The sequence below is a fragment of the Bufo gargarizans genome, chromosome 6, assembly GCF_014858855.1.
Source record: "Bufo gargarizans isolate SCDJY-AF-19 chromosome 6, ASM1485885v1, whole genome shotgun sequence".
In the NCBI taxonomy this organism is placed as follows: domain Eukaryota; kingdom Metazoa; phylum Chordata; class Amphibia; order Anura; family Bufonidae; genus Bufo; species Bufo gargarizans.
This window is the reverse complement of record NC_058085.1, coordinates 357305738-357327899: the sequence shown is the minus strand read 5'-3', so window position 1 is coordinate 357327899 and position 22162 is coordinate 357305738. Positions and strand designations below refer to the sequence as shown.

At 39.9% G+C, this 22162-nt stretch overlaps 1 protein-coding gene across 1 annotated transcript in view; it reads left to right on the top strand.

Moving 5' to 3' along the window:
* DNTT (DNA nucleotidylexotransferase) overlaps window positions 1–22162 on the top strand; it is a 484835-nt gene that overhangs the window by 53509 nt on the left and 409164 nt on the right. The window contains exon 3 of the mRNA XM_044299722.1: window positions 14472–14588. Coding sequence (XP_044155657.1) covers window positions 14472–14588 — 117 coding nt within the window. The remainder of the gene's footprint in view (window positions 1–14471; window positions 14589–22162) is intronic.

Below are 22162 nucleotides of genomic sequence, written 5' to 3'. Positions count from 1 at the left end.
GACACACATTAGATTTAAATGAATGATCATAAAATTATAAAATTGAACTAAGGCTGCATGCTCACTGTATGGTGGCAAGTGAAGTACCCAGTGGCTCTCTTCTGTGGAGATATTCTCCTTAAGTTCTATCTGTCCAATGCACAGAAGAGGACTCAATAGTGGAAGTGGTCATGTGAGTAAATCACATGACCGCCTCCATCTTGAAGGCCAAGGGGCGATGCCATCCGCAGGACTTGAAATGACGTGCTTCAGTATGGAATAAGGAGACTAAGACTATATTTTTTTTGCCAGTACACAACAGTTTATGGCATTTTAGAAATTTCAGCAAACCCTTTTAACCAGGGTTAAAAAGCTAGGCTCTCAAAAGATTTGATCTGAGGATTTCCCCCAACCCAGCACCAAAGGCCCACTATAGTGCCCCAATAATATTAAGGCCCCCTATAGTGCCCTCAGTAATAATAAGGTCTATACTAATAATAAGACTTTCCTATAGTGCCTCCAGTAATAAGAAGGCCTCCTTATAGTGTCCCCAGTAGTAATACAATCTTCTAGAATGCCACCAGTAGTAATATAGCCCCCTATAGTGCTCACCAGTAGTAATAAAGCATCCCTTTAGTGCCCTCAGTAATTATAATGCCCCTTATTGTGCCCTCAGTAGTAATAATGCCCCATTTAGAACCATTAATAGTAATAAGCCCCTTATAGTGCCAAGACTAATAATTAGTAGTGTTGAGCGCAAATATTCGAATATCGAATTTTTTTAGCGAATATCAGCACTTCGCTAATTCGCGAATATTTCGAATATAGTGCTATAAATTTGATATTTCGAATATTCTTTTTTTTTTTTGTTATATTTATTTCTTTCCCACTTCCCTAAAGTTGTTCTTACCTGTCCTTAGGATTCCTGACTTCCTGGCTGCTCCAGTCAGTGCCCGTTGCCACTTCTGCCGACTTCCGTGCTCATGGAGCGTCCCCATCACCATGGGAACGTCTCCATACTAGAATGTACTGTCGGATTTGAGAATTACGTTGAAATCGCAATTCGATTAATTCAAGTTATAATAATCGAATTGCGATTTCAACTTGGACCTGGTTTACTATGGTTGGCTTGGTAGAATTAGCGAATATGATGAATGTATTCGTCATATTCCTCAAAACTAAGATAACTAAGTATTCTCCATCTTCGTTTTAGCTACCTATTCGTCAACTTCGCTAATTCTAGCAATCATATAGGAATGTTTACTATAGAGACAGCTAAGTTTAATTCGCTATGCGATTATATTACTTTTCTTTTTTTTTTTATAAATAGAATCATTATAATAATCAAGTATTTAACTATTATTTTTTAAAAAAAAAAAGCTAAGTAATATAATCGCATAGCGAATTAAACTTAGCTGTCTCTATAGTAAACTTTCCTATTTGATTGCTAGAATTAGCGAAGTTGACGTATAGGTAGCTCAAAATGAAGATGGAGAATATTTCGTTATCTTCGTTTTGAGGAATATGATGAATACATTCGTCATATTCGTCATCTTCGCTAATTCTAGATATCAAACCAATAGGAAAGTAGCCTTAAGTTAAAATCGCAATACGCGATTATTTAAATCGCATATTAATCGCGATAACTAGAATAATGACGAATATTCGATTTTGACGAATATGAAACAAATATTCTATCGAATATTCGCAAATTTCGTCGAAATCGAATATGGCACCTGCCGCTCATCACTAATAATTAGGTGCTCCTGTTAGTGCCTCCAGTAGTAATAAGCCCTGTATATATGGTCCACAGTAGCAAGTAGGCCCACTCATAGTGCCCCAGTAGTAATAATAAATAAGGCCCTCCTATAGTTCCCCCAGTAGTAATAATAAATATGTCCCTTCTATAGTGCCCTGAGTAATAATAAGGCCCCCCTATAGTGCCCCCAATAGTTATTAAGTTTTGGAATTCAGCTTTGGGATCCAAATACTATAAGTGATATAGAAATGCTAGAAAGGGTTCAGAGTCTGGTGACCAGATTATTAAATGGGATTGTGGACTGTCTTATAACGAGAGGCTTAAAAAAATCGGCCTTGTTCAGCTTAGAAAAAAAGACAGCTTAGAGGTAAACTAATTTACATGTATGAATATATGTGTGGTCAGTGCAAAGAACTGGAACCCAATTTATTTGTACTAAGAACTTTATAAAGGATCAGGAGACATTCTTTACATGTGGAGGAAAAGCAAATTAGACATTAAGACAATAAAAGATTCTTAAAGTATAAGCAGTCAAAACTATAGAATGTCCAACCCCAAGATGCAGTAATGGCAGATACTATGCCAACATTTAAAAAACAGCTACTTGCTTATGTAATAGCAGATAGCATAACGGGTTATAATTCATCAAGAAAGGTTGAACATTATGAGCCAAAACCATTAATAAAGCCTAATCAAAGATCAGGTGTAATGTAGCTGTTCTGTGTTTTTGACCAGCATCTGGTTTTGGCTTACAATAACTGATGAAAATAACTGAACCAAACAACTGAATTGTGAACTCAGCCTTACTATGTAATAAGGACTTCTTGTTGTGCCTTCAGTAGTAATAAATAGTGCTGGACAAACATTGGCCGGGACGGTTCGCGAACGCGATCAAATGTTCGCGAACCGCAAGTTCGTGGCGGGCCCTATTTACTTTAATGGCAGGCGAACCTGAAAAACCTTCAGCTCATATTTGCAGCCACCAAATACTTAGTAGAAGTGCACAAATAGTCCCAAAACATGGACAGTGACATACCAGAGGGGGATCAATGACAAAAATTCCAACAAAAAATATGTGTCTTAATCAGGGGACATTTTATGTGTCTTAAAGGGAACCGCACACAACTTCTGCACAATACAAATGCACTATAATATACTTTCTATACTATGTTAGAAAGTATATTATAACATTGTACAAGGAAGGCAATCCATTAGAACATACATAAAGACAAAATATAACCTTTATTAATGTTACTATTAAATGATATCCCACAAAATGAAAATAAATCAAATTATTAAAGTTAAGCAAAAAGTATAGATCTGGTAGGCAATAACAAGTGCCCAGCGGCACTAAATCAGGTGCTCAGTGGCACCGAATCAGAAACCACATGTCCTACCACAATCCGGGCGGTTCCAGTGAACATCCATGAATCCGGAGGGAAAGCAAAAAACATCTATCCCTGGGCTAGATGATGATGTGGTATTGAAGGACAGGGTGGGCAAAGAACTGTCCCTCATATTGCCCTACAGGGGGGTGCTATTTTGGCCCTGATAGCCTAACCACAGAGCACCCGCCCTGATAAGTGTGACCCTGCCCGGAACCTTCCTCTATATAAAAATGGTCCTAGTAAGCCCCTAGCCCCATAGCCCCTAATTTCCAGGTGATCACTATATAGATCTATGTGTTTTTGACTCATTATAAAAGTATATTATAAGTATATCACACCCCTCTGTGCATCACACCTATCAATAGTACACCTATACCAGCCCTTAAAAGGACTTTTGTGGCCCTATTAGCTAGCCTTTGGTGTCCCTAACAGCCTGTCCCTGCTCCACACAGCAACCTCTCCCTACACTGGCAAAACACTGAATGTAAAATGGCGGCCAGAGCAGGTTTATTTATAAGGTAGGGGGTATGTCCATGTGCTGAAACGTCTCAATTAGCTGTCCTGTACCACCTGATGGATGTGTCATGGGTCAAAGTCCTTCACAATGTAAAAGAATATGGTGGGCGTGAATATATGTATATGTTTGCATGTTCGGTGAATCCCGAATGGGCAAAGTTCACTGCGAAACGACCGCCGGGCGAACCGCAAGGCCATCTCTATCAATAAAGCCAACCTTCAGTACCCCTGGTAATATTAAGGCCTCCCTATAATGCCCAAGTATTATGGAACCCCTAAATGGCAAGGGGAAAAAAAAATCACTCACCTGACTCCCGTTCCACCAACTGTGTTGTGGTGCATGTCTAAAGCCTCCTGCTTCCACCTATCACGCTGCCTGCACCATTGATATGTCTTCTCGTAGGCTTTAAGCCTAATGGTTGTGGCCTCTGAGGGTGAATTGCAGGGCAAGGAGCCATTGGCTACCCACGCCCAACCACAGTATTCCACTGTATCAACGCTGTGTGAATGCCGAATCAGTTAATTGTAGAGCTCTGGTTTGGAGCCCTGGACAAAATTTATGGGGCTCAAGAACAAAATATTTGGTGCTTGGGAAGTAAGGGAAAATTTATATTCAATGCCATATGGGCTTCACATCTTAAGCTCTAAGTACCTCAACCTATTTACACACATATACATCACTATAGTCTGGGTACCTCATATGCCGCCATCATCCCACTGAGTTTATTGTTGATTTAGTTTAAGAGTCTATCAGGTTCAACGGCCATTTCTGTCCCATACTCATTGAAATTTGCAGCCAACTAGGTCTACACCAGCCTAATTACCTGTCAGAATCACACCAGGGCACCTTTATTCTACTCTGTATTCACCAAGAGAATTCGAGTTACCTAATGAGGTATCCAAGTGCTTGGAAATATGCAGAAGAGCAGGTTGTCTTTGGTGTGTAGATGGAGTCACATGTTCCTGAGGTGAAGAAAGAAAAAATACTTTATTCCCTCAGTATAATACTAATTGGCTCCCAAGTGCAAACAGAAAGAGCATTTAAATATTGAAAACGTAGTGGAACGTTTATAAGATATATAAGATGTCCCTAGAAATTAGGGTAGCACATAAATAATTTACATGGTGGCACAAATAGTGGCATTATTTCTAAAAAATATAAGTTTTTATAGAAAAAAAATGATAACATTTAAAGGGATTGTCCCATGGAAAATATTCTACAGTTTTCAAACCAGAACCTGGATCTCAATACTTTTGTAATTGCGTGTAATTAAAATTGTAATATAGCTACTGAGTTATTCAATGAAATCTATCTGTACAGCGCCACCTGCTGTTAGTTTTTTTCTTATTTCCTTGTCTGTCTTACTGAGAAGTCTGCACATGCTCAGTTCCATCCTACAACTGCCTCCTGAGCTGTGATAGGGAGAGAGCTACAGAAGAAAGACACGCCTGAGAAAGGACACACCCCTTGAGCTGTCAGCTTGATCTAGTAGGGCAATTGGAGCAATGACTGGGGAGATCTCTGGATCCGTGTGAGGTACAGGGCTGGTTCCAGCTTTGCTTGAAAGAGCTTGTTGCATACTATGATGAATGGTTTTTATTTTTTACATTAATCATGGGATAACCCCTTTAAGAATAAACAGAATAAAATTGCTCCATGTATCAATAATGGCAATATTTTTCTTCGAACGTTGCGAGCTCCACAAACATCTATACTCCCATAGAGAATAAATCCAATAATACATGAATGGAGCAGCATTGCCTATGCTATCCATTTCTTACCAGGCCCCAGTTTTTGTGATTGGTGGGGATCCAAGAGGTCAGACAACCATCAATTTGTTATCTCTATCCTTCATTTATTGGCCTAAATGTTAAAAAAGAAAGCTCTATTCCCTCATGTTTCCATATTGTGGACGGGAAAAAGGAGTTCTGTAGACGATAGTGATGAGCGGCAGGGGCAATATTCGAATTTGTGATATTTTGCGAATATTTGGGCAAATATTCGTCATATAATTGCTAATTCGAGAATTCGCGATTATTTTCTTGATTGCGAAAATCGGCAATGTAATATGCGCGTATTGCACGTGCAGTACAGGCGTGGGTCACTGTTGCTACATTCTTCAGGCGGCTAGAAGTATTATAAGACTGGAGAAAATGGTTGGCACGGCAGAACATTACAATGGCTTTATATGCAGATAGAGTGCTCCAATATATTTGCAATTGTGCAAATCGGCAATTAATGATGAGCATATTTTTGCGCAATACGTGCAACTTCACATTTTAGAAGGTCTGACTACTGTGGGGATTCGCTCTGGTAGACAGGACAAGCAGATGCACTATAGAGGCAAAAAAAAGTCATTGTTTTATTCACACTTATAGCAACAAAACAGTACGACAGTCCATTTGCAGTTTTGGTGTTCGTTCACACCTAGACAGTTCATACAGCAACACAGTCACCTGTTATCCTAGGTGTTAGTTCACAACCGATCCGCATTGCTAAGGACGGAGCATGCCTCTCAAACTCAGGCCTCCAGCCTATCACACGGCTTAGATCCCAATCCAGCGATTGCCAGAGCTCCTCTGTCAGAGAGAGGTAATCACACCCAGCTGACACTGATGGCTGGGTTTTTTATAGGACAGTCAAGACCCGGCCTGGAACGTGTGGGGTAGTCACCCATCCAGCACTTTGACTACTCCCAGTAAGAGCCATCCCGGATCAGATATACAACTATACTAAATAGCTAGGTGTCAAACAGCAACTGCTGCTGAAACATGAAAACTGGCTCTTACTCCACCGAGGCCAGGAACCTCTGTGACACATACCTTCCATCAACGATGGACCCTTGCGCTTCCTACACTACATATTACTGATTGGTGCACTAAGTATTGTTGTGAACTTGTGACATCACAGCATTATGTCTGTAGCATGTATGTATGGACAGCAGAACCTATCACACTACCTAACACCCTGCACTGGAACCTATCAGCTACACTCTATCACGATTTAACCTACACTGACTATCTCCCACTAACTATCTGTATTATATATATATATAAGCTAACTAACTATCTAATGTAATTAAACAGTAAAGCACAGAGCACAGCAATGTCACTGCTCTCTCTCTCAGAACTCCATAAAACTGTAGAAAATGGCTGCTGGGGAGGTTCTTATATAGTAAGGGCTAGGCAACTTTCCTATTGGTTGCTAGGGATGTTGCTAAGCTCAGACAAAGACATTGCAGCCTTCTCATTGGCCCACAAGCAAGAAGGGAGGTTACTGATGAAAATAAAATCTAGAATATCCAAGAATACGAATATACTGTATAGCACTATATTCTAAATCTTTGCAAATTCTCGAAGTGGCAATATTCATGATTAACATTAGTGATTCGAATATTCGCGCCCAACAATAGTGTTGATTGCGAATATTCTAATTGCAAATTTTTATCGTGAATATTGGCACTTCGAGAATTCGCGAAGATCTAGAATAAAGTGCTATATCTTCGTAATCGCGAATATTCTAGATTTTTTTTCATCAGTACCCATGATCCCTCACTGCTTCTTGCTTGTGGGCCAATGAGAAGGCTGCAATATCTTAAACTTTAGGAGTAGTGTTGATCGCAAATTTTCATATTGCGAATTTTTCGATTGCCGATTTTCGCAATCAAGAAAATAATGACTGTAGAAGATCACAAATTCTCGAATTTGCGAATATATGACGAATATTCTCTGGACACACATCACTATATATGTGGAGTTGGTGCTGTAAGTAATCGATGAGACACCGTGAAAAGTTATTGCTAATGCTGGGTTTTACTGGTAATATTCTACACGCGGGACATGCATTTCAATTAAAGATGAAGGAGACGGAACATCCAGAATCTTTTCTGCAATCGTCTGCAGACTGCAATATTAAAGGAATACCATCAGTGAAAACTTCAAATATAGGGGATGATAATGAAACAGAATGGAAAAAGCTAAGACACAGCTGAACCCAAACTTGAACTGAAAAGTCTGCTGGTTCAACTTTTTGTCTAAAATGTATGCCTTCATTTTCAAGCAGATAGTTATAGATAAAATGCACAAAAAGCTGACATTTTGCCATGTGTGCCATTTAATCGCGGCTTAATGGGCAGACAACATATATTCATGGGATAAAGCAGCAGAAAAAGTGGGTGCTATTGAAGGGAATATATCATTATTGGAAATTTTTTTTTTTTTCTTTCATAGACATTCATACCCAGGCCAACGCACAGGTATATGCCAAACATGTCTAATAGATGTAGAACTCTGGGATATGCACCTATCTCCAGATCAGGAATCCCAGTTGGGCTCAGTGATCACGTACCGTTCCTGTTCACTTCAATATTGTGAAAGATTCCTATTAAAGGGGTGTCCGGTTTGCATTTACATCCTTTAAAATAAAGGCAGGTGTAATTTTGTAATGTATTTCTTTTACCTTTTATTGCTCCTATGTCCCGTTCTGGGCTGTGGTCACATGACCATGTCCATGCAGCTCTTTCTTGTTTCCTGTGATGTTATTTTCATGGGCGGGGCAGTGATAGGGGAGTGTCTATGTAACTATCTGGGTGGGAGGAGCTATAAACTAGCTAGGCGTTGTTAGGGGCGGTGCTGGAGCTGAGGCAGAGAAAGGAGAAGTGAGTGCATCATGGGTTTGATTGAAAATAGCAACAGGAAGTTTTACATACATAATGGAAACAAACCAGAGCAATTTGTTTGCATGGTGAAAATGGGTCTGGAGAGTACAAATTGAAAAAAAAAAAAAAAGCATGGAGAAGTACTGTAGACAAGGTAAGCAACTACATGAGTATATTTGTTAAAAACCACAGTAATCCCAGAAAACCCCTTTAAGGTCAATGCACTAATAATTTCTTCCTAAATTTATTAATTATTTCTTAAAAACAGTATTCACTAATTAACCTTCTGTATTGTCCAAATCTAACCGTAATAAAGGTGTCCTGCTTTGAAATTGCCCTTTAACGAAGGCCTTTGACATGGTTGATTATATAAATAATTGTTAATTGGCTTTCCACTTAAAGGTCACCCAATATTTACAGCCATATTATCAGCCATTTTTCCTGTGCTGCAGATCACTTGTTTTTGAAGGTTAAACAAGTTATAATTTTATTCATTTTTTCAGGGTCCGTGCACATTTATTCTGCATTATTTGATCCTCACTACTCACTAAATTTTCATTGTTGCACTTGTACTCAAGCAGCATGCAGCCATGAGTAATATTTTTAATGCAGTATATTACTGAAGTCTCAAGTGCTCCTTAAGGGCCTTTTGTTATTTTTCTTCCATTTATTTAAATGAAAAGCTGTTCTACCTTTCTGATTTTCTGCATGATTAAACTGCCTTTAGCTATATTCACAAAAAAGCCAATAGTTTAAATAAGAAATAATTTCGAGATTAGGTGTAAATGTGATTAGTATCATGTCATTATAATTTCCAATAATTAGCAGAGTTGATTTAGCGCTGCACCATAGGCATAGGGGTACATTATGCAGTGTCCACCTGTGAAACAAAATCACAGAAATATAGTGGCAAATATGGGGGAACTGCTCAAACCCCAAACACTGTAGCGTGTTTCTCATAGGGGAGCAGTCCCACCGCATGTGGACCGCAGCAAACGACCATCCCCAGCAAAAAATGCGTACAATGGAAGATCCTGGCGCGGTCCACATGCACCACAAAGGCATCCTGCACAAAACAGAGCATTGTGCGGATGAAAATATAATCATATAAATCACAGAAAAAAATGCACCAAACGGATATGCCACTGACTATACTAGCTAGTCATACAAACAGATATTAATAGCTGAGACTTTTGCCAATATATTCGGAGCCCATCATGCACCACGTCACGGTCTCTCAGCATGGCAAGGGATCTACCACTACGCCAACTATGGTGTGAACACGGTCTGAAGGTGATGAAATCCAGCTCACAGCCAGGCTTCCACACAACCGCATAGCAGGACAACTAATGCAATGTGAACAAAGCAAGACTGTAAGCCACACCCATATCAGACCGTGTGATGGAGGTTACCAGGTGCAAAAGAATGTTTAAATGCCAGGTAAAGTGTCCACCTGTGGCCAAACATGTGGTGGTTATATTGGCTCAGCAGAACCAATTAAAACAGTGCAGTATAAAATACTGCTACCCACTCCACAATATGTATCATTGTTCTGAGGACTGCAATACAGTTGAATTCAGGAGCGATGGTCAGGTGCATATGTGCCTGATTCTCCTACATTAATTAATGCTGAGAGAAACAGATCATTATGTACCTGGCTGATGGCCATGAGGAGGTCTTGGGTGGCCCTTTATTTCCAGTGCCAGTTTAAGATCCCAGCCTGCCCCTTCACATGGAATGCCCAACGCTTGAGCCACAGGCCCCCGAGGAGTGGAACAGAGAATGGAAGTGGTAGTGGCTCTGGTTGCAATAATTTTTTCACTGTGGCAATCACAGGGGACACCCTTTCGTTTCACACCCTAATGTTGGGTCCCCTGCCTGATGTTAGTTGGGGTGCCCTTGGTGTTGTGATTTTATTGTGGGTGTAAGTCAGGAGATGTAGGGGCAGTGGCCAGTAAATGGTGGTGCAGTCAGTAACCAGGTCAGTTGTAGAACATAAACAAGTCTTTAGTAAAAAAAAAAAAGTTAAAGTGGGAGTTGTAGTACATATGCGTTGAGAGGTCCAGGAGCTTGAAGGTGGAGGAAAAGAACAATCTGTGGTGTCAACTATTATTTACACTTGTAGAATGACCTACTCCACAGGTTGGTGTCAGCACTGTGAGAGAAACTATTCAAACTTGGTGGAAGGGTTTGGATAGAGAGATATTGAGAAGCAAGTCAGAGGTCTCATTTCTAAGTGGGCAATAAACAACAGGCAGAAGGCAGGAGGGGCTTCATTGGATGATATATGTAAACGGCGCTTGTGGTGCTCATTCAGCACGATACAAAAGAAGTATGGAAAGGAGGCTTTTGATGCTTCATAGGCTAAAAGGTATCATTGCTCAGTATGATATTACCAGTGAGATAAAGAGGTACACTAAGCCTTCCTAAAAAATCTTCAAATACCTTTCAGCAGATATCAAGGGAGGATTATCCTTTATACATAGGGAACTACCATTGGGGTATTCACCTAAGATAGTAGTAAACTAAGACACATGCGAGACTGGGAAAAGCATCTGAGATGGGAATTTGGTAAACGTGAATGCGATCAGGCTATTGACTAGACCTGTAAGAACCAGATTGCAGTAATTAAGAAAATACACATGCACTTATAATCTCTCCACTAAACATGAGTAGATTTAGCTCGCGGAACACATAATTTTGTTAGAAAGTTTGTGGACTATCCACAGACTTGCTCCACATGTTTTGGACATGTGAGGAGATCAAAGGTTTTTAGGATTATATCTTTGGGTTGATCTCTAAAATTGGGGAATGGGAGGCATTCCCTTCAACAGAGGTGGCTCTTTTAACGTTAATGTTTAATGTTGTCTGCAACAGGGCAGGATGTGAGTGGGTATCCATGGTATTTGCATTCTAGATGACAATAGGAGCTCTTTATTGTCATACTAGAAATGCATCTGGTTCCAGAGAAAATACTTACGCTCAATATGAGTCAAGAATAGGGACTCAGTAGTCCCAAAAGGCAATTTATCAAGATAGATAGAAACATTGGACTACGGCAAAGTCATTGATCGGTAGCTACATGCCCCTGGAGTGAGCATAATTTTTTTCTCTTCTTTTTCTTTTTCTCATCCTAAGGGTAGTAGGGGGTAGAGGTTGATGATTAATAAGGATTCTTAAATTGTCTGTGGTAAATGTGATTTAATACTGTTGTAATATAAAATTCTATTAAAAAAGAGTTTGCCATGTTAGATTTTTTATATAAAAGACAAAAAGAGGGCATTTATAAAATAAAAATCTGAGGGGTCCGCTGTAGCGTTTGAAGATTACAAAGGGCTTAAAAAAATCTGCAAAAAGGAGATAAAATGAGCAAAGATACAAATCGAACAGCAGGTAGCAAAAGAAAGCAAAACAAATCCCCAAAACTTTTTTAAATATCTAAGTGCTAAAAAACCTAGGTCTGAGCAGGTAGGTCCCCTAAATAATGGTAAGGGGGGGGGGGGGGGTAGTCACGGAAGATAAGGAAAAGGCAGAGTTCCTAAATAGGAGAAAGGAGCTGATATCTGTGGCGCCGGGGTTGTTAGTACATCCAGTGATATACTCAATTGGCTAACTGTAGATATGGTCCAAGAGAAGTTAAATAAGGTAAATGTGACCAAAACTCCGGGTCCAGATGGATTACACCCAAGAGTGCTTAAAGAGCTCTGTTCAGTCATTGCTGTGCCCCTGTTTATAATTTTTAAGGATTCTCTAGGGACTGGTACAGTGCCAAGTGATTGGCGCAAGGCAAACGTGCTGCCCATATTCAAAAAAGGATCAAGGTCCTTGACAGGTAATTATAGACCAGTTAGTTTAACTTCTGTTGTGGGAAAAATGTTTGAAGGACTTTTACGGGACTATATACAGGAGTATGTGACTATAAATAATATTATAAGTGATAACCACCATGGGTTTACCAAGGACAGAAGTTGTCAGACTCACCTGATTTGTTTTTATGAGGAGGTGAGTAGTAGCCTGGACAGAGGGGCGGCTGTGGATGTAGTGTTTCTGGATTTTGCAAAGGTTTTTGATACTGTCCATCATAGATGCTTAATAAGTAAAGTAAGGTCTATTGGCTTGGAAAGTATAGTTTGTAATTGGATTGAAAACTGGCTGAAGGACCGTGTCCAGAGAGTTGTGGTCAATGATTCCTATTCAGAATGGTCCCGGGTTATAAGTGGTGACCCCAAGGTTCAGTGCTGGGCCCTTTATTATTAAATTTATTTATTAATGATATTGAGGACGGGATTAATAGCACCATTTCTATTTTTGCAGATGCCACTAAGCTTTGTAGAACTATACGGTCTATGGAAGATGTCCACAAACTACAAGCTGACTTGAACACTCTGAGTGATTGGGCATCAACTTGGCAAATGAGGTTCAATGTGGACAAATGTAAAGTTATGCATCTTGGTAGTAATAATCTCTGTGCTTCATATGTCCTAGGTTAGTGATGGCACCCGTGCCAGACACAGCACTCAGAGCCGTCTCTGTGGGCACCCGCTCCCTGGAAAAAGTCTATGGTGTACCAATAAGCCTTAGACTTTTCCTGTCATTCATCAGCGAAGGGCGTGCTATGAACGGCACAGTGAGAGCACTGAATTCAGGCAGTTATTATAGCTAAATGATAAAGTACATGGATGATATACTATAATGGCCTGTAGTATTCAGGTTAAATTGCCGTGTTGGCACTTTGTGCTAAATAAGTGGGTTTAGGTTGCAGTTTAGGGACTCAGTCTCTAAAAGGTTCACCATCACTGTCCTAGGTGATGTAGCACTAGCAGAGTCACTTATAGAGAAATATTTGGGTGTCCTTGTGGATTGTAGATTAAATTATAGTATACAATGTCAATCAGCTGCTTCTAAGGCCACCAGGATATTATCATGCATTAAATGAGGCATGGACTCGCAGGGCAGGGATGTAATACTACCACTTTACAAAGCGCTGGTGCAGCCTCATCTGGAATACGCAGTCCAGTTCTGGGCACCAGTACATAGAGAGGATGCACTGCAGCTGGAAAAAGTACAGAGGAGAGCGACTAAAATGATAAGGGGCATGGAGGGTCTTAGTTATGAAGAAAGATTAAAAGATGGAGAAGAAAAAGTTTATTTTCCAGAAGCGTCAAAGCTTCTTTACTGTAAGAACTGTGAATCTGCGGAATAGACTTCCTCAGGATGTGGTCACAGCAGGAACAGTGGATAGTTTCAAAAAGGGTTTAGACGAATTCTTAAAAGTAAAAAACATAAATGCTTATGAAAACGTGTAGAAATCTGAGCCTCACTTTCTTCTGGGATTCACGTCCCCACCTATCCCTTGGTTAAACTTTTTTCAACCGTATTAACTATGTAACTATGTAACCATTCCCTTAAAGGGGTTGTGAAAGAATTCAAGGGGGTGTTTTGGCAAACCCTCTTACTGGGCTGGACCTCTAAAGGAAAGATTAGTTAACTGCTTCTTGGGGCCAGCTCCACTTTCCATCTCCTCCAGGCCTGCAATGCTCCTCTGGGATCCCTCAGTGACAACATCCGGTTTGACATCGCAAGTGCCCGGCTTCCTTTACTAAATGACAAATTGTCACCTGACATAAGAGGAGCCGGTCACCGCCAGTTATTGGCTGTGGCAATGTCAAACTGGATGTTGACAACAAGGGAGCCAAGAGGAGCATCGCAGGCCTGGAGTAAAAGAAACTGGCAGCCAGCGCTTGGAAGCTGGTCGGTCATCTTTCCTTTAGAGGTCCAGCCCAGTAGAAGAGCTTGCCAAAACTCCCCCCCCTTCTTGCACAACCCCTTTAAGTATAACAAACCCATTCTACTAACTGTAACTTGCTGGCATTCATTTTCTATCACATGCTTTACCACATATCAGTTTTGAAAAGCTCCAACATAAATATATTTAAGGGCAATCACCAGTGATTGTCCTGTCGCATAAGTGTAGTTAATTGCGTGAAATTGCAAACCTCTTCTCTAAGCCCACGGGGATTATAATTGGAGTAGATTCATAGAGAATCCATTCTATTTGAGACGTTATCCGGGCATTGGTGAATTTCTCTACGACAAGGAGAACAGGTTACAAAACATTCGATTTTTATAACATTGCTGTTCTTAGGTGTATTTTTATTTTTTTTACTTCAGGTCCAGCAAGATTGTTCTGCCAGCTTCAATCCGCCTCTCTCTTCATCATGCGTCCATGTGTCTCCATATGCGTGTCAGAGACAGACTCCGCTGCAAGACATCAACAGAATATTCACGGTAATAATTATTGGCTACATGGTCATCAAAGCTGCCTGCTAAAAATAATGATATAGCAGGCAGCGGAGTGGAAAAAAAGCGAACTCAGGGGTCAGGTTTATACTGGTGAAATGGAATTTCATTGTGATTTTCTAAGCCACGTCTCAGCTGTGACTGGTGCTGGCAGAAATATTCCATTTAATTGCATAAGGCTTATCTGGGCAGGATTTTACAAACACTTGGGAATCAATAGCGAAAATGATTTCTGCATTGTTCCACTACGTTGTTATTATTCTACAGTCATATCAAATTTGATATTTGCTTGTCCCTAATCTTACTGTAATCATTCCAACATGTCAACTTTTGAAATGACATTTAAATTCAAGCCATAGAACGATTTTCCCCCACCCAGTGGTTTTTCTGCATCCTGATGGGCTTCAAATCCATAGGTAATGTTCGACTGTAGCAACATGGAATGGTGTTCCTTGTCAAACGTATACTTATTACAGCTATCTGGATCATTTTACAGTTATTGAGTGCTTGCAGAAGGCAATGGTTCAGCCACTGATAATCTGGAAGATTACTACTTTAAGATGTCCTGGTGTTCAGGCTTCTGAAAGACTGTGGATAAGTAGTCGTACTTGCTATGCAAAGCTGGGACATGTTCTGCGTTGCGGGATATTGAGGTCACAGCACGCATGATTTGCTTCGCAAATAAAAACAGATTTACGGGGACAAGACCAATTTTCCTATTCTCTAGTAAATGCACCCAGAGCCATTTATATTATTATCGGGTTGTGCATTAGATGCTTTATGTTGGCACATGATAGACCCGCCGAGTAGGAGTTCAAGGCAACGGCAAGCAATCGTCCTGTGGCCATAACACCTCATCAAAGAATTTGATGCTGCTATCTTCTAAGCAATTTAGCATTTATATATGATGTAAAATTTAATTACAGACATAAAAGGGCGATTTATTCCAGCCTTTGTGAGCTCCTTGGTATATTTCGTTCTTTCAATAAACTGATTTTGTTTAATTTTAATGTATTGTGCGGATCATGTTACATTATAATGAGCGGCATTGATTTCCGACAGCTTGACTCATTACTGTGCTGTACCTTTTTAGTAAAACCAGCCCGAGCACTTGAAAAAAGCCATGTAATAAATGGATGACTTGGAAAGTAGTAGATTACTGCTGACAATTCTTGCCAAATTATAATTGCAATGACTGTAAAGGCAATATACTGTATACACGGTACATCTGATCTCATATATGATGCAGCGGGACTTGGGCAAATCAGTAGACAGTCAATGTAACTTTAATAACTAAGGCAAGCAGAAGCTATCAAGGCAAATAAAATCTACGGATACAAAATGAGGGCCGGACTGGGATTTTGAAGCAGCCCTGGCACACAAACCGTACCAACCCACATATGAGATAGTGTGAAAAAAAAAAGAAAAGTGCAAGAAAGAAATGCCTAATTACTTGGTCAGGGACATACGTTACTCACCCCAACAGCAACACATGCTGCAACCAGGCTGCAGGGGCATGTGAGTGTCAGGATGAGATTAGTAGTTGCAGTACACACAGTTCTGACCCTCCCTGGGATTCAGTGATGGGAAGGGTGCACCTTTTCTTCCCTATAGGGACACTCCGGGTTTAAGGTCATCCTGATGACGGTTGAGGTGCCCTTGGTTTTGATAGTTTTGAGGTGCAAGGAAGGGTCCTGGTTGTCGCGATGCCAACACTTTCTAGTGTAGTAGTTGAGCAGGAAGTAATAATAAGGCAGTGGTGCAAAAAAAAATAGTTCTTTACTAAAGAATTCAAATGCAAACATATCAGGATGGAACTTATCATGCAATTCACTGGCAGTTGTTCACAAAATGCACTTTTCACAGATGTTATAGGTTTCACGGCTGCACAGGTAGATAATAGGCCACAATGTCTCTTTAAAGTAGTCTTCCTTACTCTGTACTTCACTAGCTGACTCTGACATAAGCATCCAGACATAGGTGTATAATTTAGATAATATGATGCAACTAGAAGCCAGTCACTTCATGGGAGGGAAACTCTTCTGAACCTATTTTGAACAGGTTGGGGTACTTACAGTACACATCCACAAAACCTACCATTTCTCACAGTGGGCCAAACTGTTGTTTGGTATGCTCAGGCACTCCTGAAAATTAATGCCATAGAGTCAAAAAGTCCTTCTAGACAGGTTATCTCTACTGAGCTTTCTCTACACCTCCTTCTTTAAAGGGGTTGTCCGAGCTATATGTATTTATGGTAATGTAACTTATAACTTACTTAAAAATACATTTGTAATTTATGCCGTGTTTCTGCACGGCCGATGTGGATCTCGTGACCCCTGACGTCATCCTGTGATGACGTTTCGTGTACAGGCTTATCCCTGCCTTAGGGAGTGGCCCAGCTCTGTACATGAAACGTCAGAGCTTGTGTGCCTGCCCTCCTCTCCCTGCCTCTGGCTGCCGGACGGCTCCTGTGATCCCTACCAGTGTCGACAGCCATGTGAAATCATTACTGCAGACAGATACTGCCGATCGGTCACCAACCCCCTCCCCCCCCACAACCAGACGAAAGTAAATTGATGCTCTTCAGAGAATATATATAGATGATCATCTATATATATAGAATATATATATAGACGATATATATACAGTATGTATATATGTATATAGAGAGATAGATCAGTAAACATATATCTCTATATACATATATACAGATGATATACTATATATAGATACACTGCCTGTCCCCCAAAAAAGTCGCCACCTGGATTTAACAAAGAAAATCGTTCTGAGCCTCCTATTGGATAATCACTGCATGGGCGATTATCTTTCAGCTGGCAACAAGTTATTTAACCCCAACTGGTGCAATGAGTTGCTTCTCATTTCTTAAACAACCATGTCGAAAGACACATCTCGTGGTCGTGGAAAAGATGTTAGTCTGTTTGAGAAGGGTGAAATCATTGGCATGCATCAAGCAGAGAAAACTCTAAGGAGATTGCAGAAACTACTAAAATTGGGTTAAGAACTGTCCAACGCATTATTAAAAACTGGAAGGATAGTGGGGACCCATCGTATTCGAGGAAGAAATGTGGCAGGAAAAAAATCCTGAATGATCGTGATCGGTGATCTCTAAAACGTTTGGTGAAATCAAATCAAAGAAAAACAGCAGTAGAACTCAGGGCTATGTTTAGTAGTGAAAGTAAGAGCATTTCCACACACACAATGCGAAGGGAACTCAAGGGATTGGGACTGAACAGCTGTGTAGCTGTAAGAAAACCACTAATCAGTGAGGCAAACCAGAAAAAAAGGCTTCAATTTGCTATGGAGCATAAAGATTGGACTCTGGAGCAATGGAAGGAGGTCATATGGTCTGAAGAGTCAAGATTTACCCTGTTCCAGAGTGATGGGCACATCAGGGTAAGAAGAGAGGCAGATGAAGTGATCATGCCTAGTGCCTACTGTACAAGCCTGTGGGGGCAGTGCTATGATCTGGGGTTGCTGCAGTTGGTCAGATCTAGGTTCAGACACAGTATGTGCTCCAAGAATGAGGTCAGCTGACTACCTGAACATACTGAATGACCAGGTTATTCCAGCAATGGATTTGTTCTTCCCTGATGGCATGGGCATATTCTAAGATTACAATGCCAGGATTCATCTGGCTCAAATTGTGAAATTTTGGGATGTGCTGGAGAAGGCTTTGCGCAGTGGTCAGACTCTACCATCATCAAGATCACCAAGATCTTGGTGAAAAATGAATGCAACACTGGATGGAAATAAATCTTGTGACATTGCAGAAGCTTATCGAAATGCAACCTTTATATTTTTGGTGGCGACTTTTTTTGGACAGGCAGTGTATATATGTATATAGAGTTATAGATCAGTAAATATAGATCTCTATATACACACATATATATATATATATATATATATATACACACACACACACACACACATATATATCATTGATATATGTTTATAGAGATATTTATTTACTGATCTATATCTATATATATATATATATATATATATATATACAGTATATATATATATATATATATATATATATTTATATAGTAACATAGTACATAAGGCTGAAAAAAGACATTTGTCCATCCAGTTTGGCCTGTTATCCTGCAAGTTGATCCAGGATAACATATAAATAGATAGATAGATATAATCGTGTGAGTACGGATGGGTGGCGCACGCACGCACCATGATATTGTGGTTTTCCAGCTCCTGGTGAGACTTCACTATGGACTACAAAGAGATTTTTAATTGTTTTTATTATGCACAATTGATTTATTCTGTACACTTGATTAATTCACTAATGATGATCATACCACTTTATGGATTTTATGCACTAGATAACTCAAAACAAAGGATGACTTTTTGTAATCATGTCACAAATTGAAGAGACACTTTATAATCATGCATTTTTTAAAATTTTTGAACTGTAATCATGTTTTTTTTATTTGTTTGATAATCATGCAATTATGTTACACGTGATTGACACCAGTATTTATATATCCTATATGGCACATGTTATCACAGCTTGACAAAGGCTCCATTGAGTAAAGCCAAACGTTGCTGCTAGATGGGTTAATAAACCATCCACTTTTTTTCACGTTACGCTGGAGTGCTGCCTTTTTTTCTACTACTATTGAGTGGACCCTGGTTTCTGGTCTATTTGAAGGATTTGCACCCTCACTACTGTGTGCTGCTTTTTATTTTTTGCCATATATATCTACACACACAGGTTTTACATATTACAACAAAGGTAAATTGTCAAACCTTTTCTCTGTGTTTTGCAGCATACTGCGATGCTGGAGCAGGATGCTGAACACATACTATGACAAAGCTCAAAATACCTGCTCAGGAGTATTCAATACCATGCAGCAAAAATATCTCCTAAGCACAGCCAAATAAATGCCACTATACAGCACAAAACACCAGCACCAGCTCTTGACCACCCCTCCCCCACTGGCATTTTTTCTTTGAATCAACATATTCTGACCCCCATAACTTTTCATATTTACATCTATGGAGCTGTATGAGGACTCTATTTTTGCAGGGCGATCTGTATTTGATACCATTTTGGGATGTGTATGACTTTTTAATCACTTTTAATAAAAAAAAAATTAAGAGTAACAGTGACCAAAAAACAGCAAATCACCCATTTTTACTTACTACAGTCCTCGGGGGCCACCTACCAGTCATGATTTGAGATAATCCCACAGAATGAATAGCTTTGGTAAATCCTGATGCATTGAAACTAATTATATCACCTGCTTAATACTAAGGAAATCCTGAAAACCTTACCTTTGAGTGGCCTCTGAGGACTGGAGTTGAGGGACACTGCCGTACAGGATAAACACTTTTATATTTTAATAGTTTACATGTTTTGCAACACAACAATACTAATTACCTTAATTTTTTTTGTGAAAGGGGGTGATTCGAATTTTTATACCTTTCTGACTTTATATATTTTTTATCAACTTTTTTTTTTAACATTTATTGTTAGTCCCCCTAGGGGACTGCTTCTGCTATAGACAGCAGTGAGTTATCATTGTAGTCGATGGGAGAATCACTACGTTCCTTTTAAGCCCTGCCACAGGCATCGCTTGATAGGAACTTACAGTATCTATCACAGGCCTCGGAGCCTTCAGAAGGTCTAAGGCTGCCATAGCAACTAAACTGCTCAGTGGTCATCTTCTTAAAAGATCCAACATCTGCCGTACAAGGGGTTAATTTTCTGACCTTTCTTCCAGAGTAACAGTATAGAAGCAATGAGGCTGGTTGTGACTGGAATGTATGGGCTTCTGAGAGAATCTAGCCCTGCCCTCAAATCATTCTAAGTACTAATATTGTCCACCAAAACAACCCTTACTCTAAATTCAACACACATACTGTTCTGTTACTGTATTGTTAGGTGGTTAAGGACCTGTGATGACATCATCACAGGTCTCTGAACGCTCTTAACATTGGAACTGCACTTCTATCAGTGTTGTGTCCTGTACTCTTAGGTGGGTAAGGACCTGTTATAATGTTATCATGGGTCCTTGAGCGCTCCTAACCTTGGAAGTGCACAGTGCAGTTAATTTACTCTAAGGGGTTAAAGGTGGTAAGGACCTGTGATGATGATGTCATCACAGGTCCTTGAGCTGTCATATACTTAGAACTGCACTCATATTGCAGGATTTGTATCATGAGTGCAGTTCCTGTTTATTTATGTCAGAAAGGCCTGTACAAAATCGTATAACAATATCATGCTATGGGTGGTGCATGTATGCAGGGAAGTGGGCAACAGTGAACTCTAGTGCAAATAGGAAGCCACAAGGTGATATATTGTTCTATTTTTTATAAAAGAGGTAAACATTGATGCCAAAGTTGGCCCAGTTTACTGGATATATTAAAATACTTTATTTACTTAACTTTATTAACTTAACTTTCAGATATACATTCTATATTTGTCACCATCAAGCGATGGCAGCAAATATATTGGAGTAGCAACAAAAATTGAATCTCTCATCCTTCACTTAGTCATTTTTACTCCTTCTGGATCTTTATCTTGCAGTGAAAATTTAGGAAAGACGTAGATTAAATACAGCCGTGATTATTTACCAAATACTTTCTTTCATTTATCATTTTAATATGTACGTGTGTTTTCTAAGGCTTTGAATATTTTACGCTACACTGCCAAGATAATTTATACTTTCTTAGTTGGCATCAAGGATTTAGATTTTACACATGAATCACTGCCAATTACCAATATTACCTGTAACTATAGCATTCTGCTTTGCACATGGATGTTTTATGTGTACTTCTCTGATTTCATCTATTCTCTATAAATGCCATGTTTTGTTACTTTACACAAGCAATAATATAAGTTTTGTCCTATCATGTGTATCAAGGATCCTATATGCATAATAATAATAATAATAATAATAATAATAATAAGTTATTTATATAGTGCCACCATATTCTGCAGCACTTTTCAATTCACTTTATAATACAGAAGAGCAAAGTCAGCTGAACCAGAGGATGTGTCACGTAAAAAAGGATTATGCATTTTTTATTTCAATATCTGATCCTTTTCTTCTTAATAGAGATAAGTTGCCACTGGAGGTCTTGTTGAGGTGGTGGCCTGTGTCCACCTCTGCCACGCTCTCCAGAACTGGCACGGGTGGAGTGCTGCTTTTCTCACCCGACCCTGTATCCCGCTTTACCTGTGATCTGGATTCGCGGGTCCTTTTCTGCCATCTGCTGTGGCCCAGGCTGCTGGAGCTGCAGGTACCACTGCAGGTACCACTCCACTGTTGCAGGTTTAGGCCTCATGCACACAGCCGTTGTTTGGGTCCGCATCCGAGCCGCCATTTTGGCGGCTTGGATGCGGACCCATTCACTTCAATGGGGCTGCAAAAGATGCGGACAGCACTCCGTGTGCTGTCCGCATCCGTTGCTTCGTTCCATGGCCCCGTTAAAAAAATATAACATGTCGTATTCTTGTCCGCGCTTTTATATTGAAGGCTGTCCGTGCCGTTCCACAAATTGCAAAATGCGCACAG